The following is a 5,579-nucleotide window of genomic DNA, read 5'->3' on the forward strand; positions in this document are numbered from 1 at the left end:
TCGGCAGCCTTGTCGCTCTCGAAGGTGTCGTCCGGGAGGTTCGACTGTGGGAGAGAGGCATCTCGTTAGCATTTAAATTTCTCTTCGTGTTATTTTTAAATACAGGTGAGGTGTCTGGTGTGGTTGATTTCCAAATAAGCTGTAACACAATTAAAATAAACAGCCAGCCCAGCTGGTGTAGCTCAGCAGTTGAGCGTCGACCTGTGTGAACCAGAAGGTCATGGTTAGATTCCAGGTCAGGGCACATGCCCGGGTTGCGGGCTCGATCCCCAGTGTGGGGCGTGCAGGAGGCAGCCGATCCAGGATTCTCCCTCATCAGTGATGTTTCTCTCCTTCTCCCTCTCCCTTCCTCTCTGAAATCAATAAAATGACTTTTTAAAAAATAAAATAAGTAAAAACCCAGATCTCTCATCATAGTAGCATTTTGTTTGTTGGTTTTGTGTGTGTGTCCAGCTACAGCAAACAGGCCTTTAAAAACCTCCCTTTCCGGGTGGAAGTTCACATTTTCCCGGGGAAAGGCTGGGCCGGCCAGGAGCTTGTTCCCTGATCCCAGGACCTCACAGCTTCGCAGCCACACGTAGGGGTAACAGCACCAACTTAAAACACTGTGTGCCCGGCCTGTGCGTGAGACTGCACATCGACTACCGTACGGAGAGGAGCGCACGGGGAATCCGGCTCCTCAGGGAATCCGGGAGCGTGAACGTGAGAACAGCCGACTCCGAGGAGCAAAAACTGAGCCTTTGTAACAAAAACAAACAAACAAACAAAACCCTTTTTTGGCATCTAGCTTGAAAGACATGCTATTTCATTGAAAAGATGTCAAACTTTGTTCTGCTTATATTTTATTTTTTAAATATATCTTTATTGATTTCAGAGAAGAAGGGAGAGGGAGACAGAAACACCAATGATGAGAGAATCACTGATCGGCTGCCTCCTGCACGCCCCCAACTGGGGATCGAGCCCGCAACCCGGGCCTGTGCCCCGACCCGGAATCGAACCGTGACCTCCTGGTTCATAGGTCGACGCTCACCCCCTGAGCCCCGCGGGCCGGGCTCCGTTCTGCTTTAATTAAGTTGGTACAAACACTACAGTGAACTGAGACCACTGAACGAAGAACCTTTTTAAAGGAAACAGCGCTAGTCACGTGGGTTTAAGCCCGCGTTCCTCCCCAGCCCTTCCTGGTGAGCACCGAGCACAAGGACTCGGGTACTTGGCATCAAGTCCCCCGGGCCTCAGTGTCACTGTGTCACTTTAAAAAGGGGAAGCCCGTTACCGTTACCGTGGGTGTCCTCACAGCAGCGGAGACGAACCACAGCACAGAAGCAGGGTGGTTAGACGAGAAAGACACAGGGCTCTCCCACCAACTGCATGCAAGACGGAGCCCCCGCCCAGGGAGCCGGACAGAGGACAAGCAGGAGACAAGCAGAGCACGCAGCCCCCGCCCCGCGGCCGCTGGGCCGCACTCACATAGGACTCGAGCACGGCCTTGGGCCTCAGCCTGAGGGAGGGCAGGTCGCACACAGAGCGGCTGCGGTGCAGCTTGGCCAGGAGCGTGTCCTGCAAGGCACTCAGGGCGGACAGCCGCCGGGGCTTGTCCGGGGAGGGCTGCAGCCACCGCTTCCGGAGCGAGAGACGGGGACAGGGAGAGCAGGGACAGGTTAGGGTGAGCGTCCCGGCAAGCGTTTCAGGTTAGAACACACGCGGCGGCAAAATGCTGATCGTGCCCCAGCCGGTGTGGCTCAGTGGACAGAGCGTCGGCCTGGGGACCGAAGGGTCCCGGGTTCGAGTCCCATCAAGGGGATGTACCTCGGTTGCAGGCTCCTCCCCGGCCCCAGCCCTGGTTGGGGCCCTTGCAGGAGGCAACCAATCAAAGTGTCTCTCTGTCTCTCCCTCTCTCTCGCACTCTCCCTAAAAATCAATGGAAAAGTATCCTCGGGCGAGAATGAACAGAACAACAAAAAAATGCTGCTGTTAGAGAAGGTTCGGGAGGAATCCGTGTTATTAACCAAAGCGGCAGGGAGCGCGGGGGAGGGGCAGGAAGGCAGCGGGGCCCGCCTGTGAGCGCAGAGAGGCAGCTGGGGTGTCGCTGGGTGAGTAGGGGGTGAGCTTGAGAACCGCGTCGCTAGGAACGACGAGAGGACGAGAGGCGCTAACGCAGGGTCAGGCCCTATCGCAGGGTGTCAGCGTTTGGGACACGAGGCCACGGCCTCGGGCTCACGTCTCCAGCCCAGAATCACACTGAACTTACGAAGAAGGCGTGGTCTTTGAAGGTGGGCGTCTCGGGGGTGCCCTGGCTGTAAATGGACATCCTCCGCTGCAGGGCGGCCGCCTTGCTCCCGGTGCCGGCGGACGGGGTCATGTCCTCCACGTCGAAGGGGCTGGAAAACAGCAGGTCCCGGAGGTGAGCTGTCAGGCACCTGCCTGACCGACCGCCGGCTCCGGAAGCACCTGGTTTCACTCAAGGAAATTCTAACCAGCGGGAGGGGCGGGGCGGGGCCCAGTGGTTTGTCAGAAAATCAGCCAAGATGAGAGGAAGCTGAGTGTAAGAACCACTCGAGGGACCAGCAGTCATCATCACGCACACATACCACCTGCCTGCACACGTACCACCTGCCTGCACACACACCACCTGCCTGCACACCTACCACCTGCCTGCACACACACCACCTGCCTGCACACATACCACCTGCCTGCACACACACCACCTACCTGCACACATACCACCTACCTGCACACATACCACCTACCCGCACACCTGCAGCTCACCTGCACACCTAGATATGCCTCTTTTTGGGCCCCGACACAGTGTCTGGAGGGGCCCACGCGTGGCTTCCGGAAGGAGCCCCTGTGGTCAGCACAGCCTGTCCACCTGTTTCTACTGAGGAAACCGCAAAGGGCCACTTACTACCACGCGATCTCCAGGTTCAGCTTGATGGTGCCAAGGTCGTTGATGTCCACGGCCAGCACCTGAGGCCGGGCTGCAAACAGCTCTTTGGTCTCGCAGGTCACGCTGCCCACCAGGAGGTGGGTGGCCAGCCCTTTGACCTCTGTGACCTAGAAGGGAGCGAAAGGGGAGGCGTTGGAGGACAGCGGAACAGACAGGCAGGACACTGCGGTCATTTCTTTCTGAACCACAGCTGACGTCAGAGCTGATGTTGCCATGGAGTGGGCAGCAGGAGGAGCCTGAGGACTCGGCCGAGGCTCACCCAGCATGGCCCACCCAGCGTGGCCCACCCAGCGAGGCCCACCCAGCGAGGCCCACCCAGCGAGGCCCACCCAGCGTGGCTCACCCAGCGTGGCCCACCCAGCTGAGGCTCACCCAGCGTGGCCCATCCAGCTGAGGCTCACCCAGCGTGGCCCACCCAGCTGAGGCTCACCCAGCGAGGCCCACCCAGCGAGGCCCACCCAGCGAGGCTCACCCAGCGAGGCTCACCCAGCGAGGCTCACCCAGCGTGGCTCACCCAGCGAGGCTGACCCAGCGTGGCTCACCCAGCGAGGCTCACCCAGCGTGGCCCACCCAGCGTGGCCCACCCAGCGAGGCTCACCCAGCGTGGCCCACCCAGCGTGGCCCACCCAGCGAGGCTCACCCAGCGTGGCCCACCCAGCGAGGCTCACCCAGCGTGGCCCACCCAGCGTGGCCCACCCAGCTGAGGCTCACCCAGCGAGGCCCACCCAGCGAGGCCCACCCAGCGAGGCTCACCCAGCGAGGCTCACCCAGCGAGGCTCACCCAGCGTGGCTCACCCAGCGAGGCTGACCCAGCGTGGCTCACCCAGCGAGGCTCACCCAGCGTGGCCCACCCAGCGTGGCCCACCCAGCGAGGCTCACCCAGCGTGGCCCACCCAGCGAGGCTCACCCAGCGAGGCCCACCCAGCGTGGCCCACCCAGCGAGGCTCACCCAGCGAGGCCCACCCAGCGTGGCTCACCCAGCGTGGCACCAGGAGACCACAGCCGCCGGGAACACTGTACCTTGATGGAGATGAGCCCAGCGATCAGGGGCAGGAACACCGTTTCCTCTCCGTCCCAGCTCTGCCTGCCGTTGACCTCGATTTTGCCTTTCAGCTTCCACCGCTGTCGGCCGTACTTCATGAAAATCTGGGGAGACACCAACGGGCATGTGTCCTCACCTGCCTCCAGCCCCGAACACCGCCCTCCTTCCCCACCGTCCTCCCTCCCAAACTCCCGGGCTCCGAGTGTGGAGCCGACGCTGAGTGGGGAGACCTCGGGAGGGGGGGTTCTTGTCTGGAAGGCCCGGGGTGGGAGCTCTTTCTTTAGTAAAGATCGTCGCCCCTACCCGTCTGCTCCCATGTCCTGCTTCTTTCCCAGGCCAGTCCCACTTCCATAGGACAGCCACGGACTGACTCCCAGTCCCAGCCCCGGACAGAGATGATGGGCATCTGCTAAAATCTACTCAGCGGTCAGAGCAAGAAATAAGATGTCGCTGAAACCGGTTTGGCTCAGTGGATAGAGCGTCGGCCTGCGGACCGAAAGGTCCCAGGTTCGATTCCGGTCAGGTGCATGTACCTGGGTTGCAGGCACATCCCCAGTAGGGGGTGTGCAGGAGGCAGCTGATCGATGTTTCTAACTCTCTATCTCTTTCCCTTCCTCTCTGTAAAAAATCAATAAAATATATTAAAAAAAAAAAAAGAAATAAGATGTCCCTTGCCCAGACGGCATGGCTCAGCGGTTGAGCATCAACCCATGAACCAGGAGGTCACGGTTCGATTCCTGGTCAGGGCACAGGCCCAGGTTTGCGGGCTCGATCTCCAGTGTGGGGCGTGCAGGAGGCAGCCGATCCATGATTCTCTCTCATCATTGATGATTCTCTCTCTCTCTCTCTCTCCCTCTCCCCTCCTCTCTGAATCAATAAAAACATTTAAAATAAGCTGCAGAACTGCCACTCTCCAGAGCATCTCAACCATGAGGTCCTGCTTTGGCTCAATGAAGTCCCATAAACTTTTCTGTGTGCACATTCCTGTGTCAACAGGGTCTTAGGAGAACGGAGGGGCGAAGGATCACAGTGTCTGCACGTCCCTCCCGAGAGCTCAGCAAAACAATAACAACGACGGTGACGGTAACAGTAATAACACAGCCATCGAGGCACCTGCTAAACTCAGCGAGTCCAGACAGAAGCTACACAAGGGCTTGTGTTCCTCTCCAAATGTTCCTGTTGGCTTCATCCCCCCAATAACAAGTGTAAAAATGAAACAGAATTTAAGGAGCGAAGCAATGAAGACCAAACCCTCTCCCTCAGGCCTCCATCCCGACCCCCAGCCACACACGGCACTTACTTCGTACTGGTCCCCGGGGCAGAGGCGCGCGAAGCCGGCCAGACCTGCAAAGGGCAAGCAGTCGGGACGTGAGGTGCAGAATGCATTTCCCGCTTCACGACCCCGCACACCGGCCCCTCGACACGCTCACGCGGAGGGTCGGACTTCTGGGAACTCGTGTAGTAATACTTGGGGCCTCTGTGGGGGGAGCTACTGGGGTGGCGTTTCTGTATGACTCTAAATGTTTCGGTATGGTGTCCTGGGCAGTATGCTCAGTGGTTAGAGTGCTGACCCATGCACCGAAGGGTCAT

General features: G+C 59.1%; 1 protein-coding gene across 1 annotated transcript in view; it reads right to left on the reverse strand.

Moving 5' to 3' along the window:
* Positions 1–5,579, reverse strand: part of RIPOR2 (RHO family interacting cell polarization regulator 2) — a 30,694-nt gene that overhangs the window by 13,417 nt on the left and 11,698 nt on the right. The window contains exons 8-13 of the mRNA XM_023748346.1: positions 5,290–5,333; positions 3,968–4,093; positions 2,906–3,054; positions 2,249–2,378; positions 1,468–1,617; positions 9–44 (exon numbers count right to left, since the gene is read on the reverse strand). Coding sequence (XP_023604114.1) covers positions 9–44; positions 1,468–1,617; positions 2,249–2,378; positions 2,906–3,054; positions 3,968–4,093; positions 5,290–5,333 — 635 coding nt within the window. The remainder of the gene's footprint in view (positions 1–8; positions 45–1,467; positions 1,618–2,248; positions 2,379–2,905; positions 3,055–3,967; positions 4,094–5,289; positions 5,334–5,579) is intronic.

Source organism: Myotis lucifugus, unplaced genomic scaffold (assembly GCF_000147115.1).
Source record: "Myotis lucifugus unplaced genomic scaffold, Myoluc2.0 scaffold_1297, whole genome shotgun sequence".
Taxonomy (NCBI): Eukaryota; Metazoa; Chordata; class Mammalia; order Chiroptera; family Vespertilionidae; genus Myotis; species Myotis lucifugus.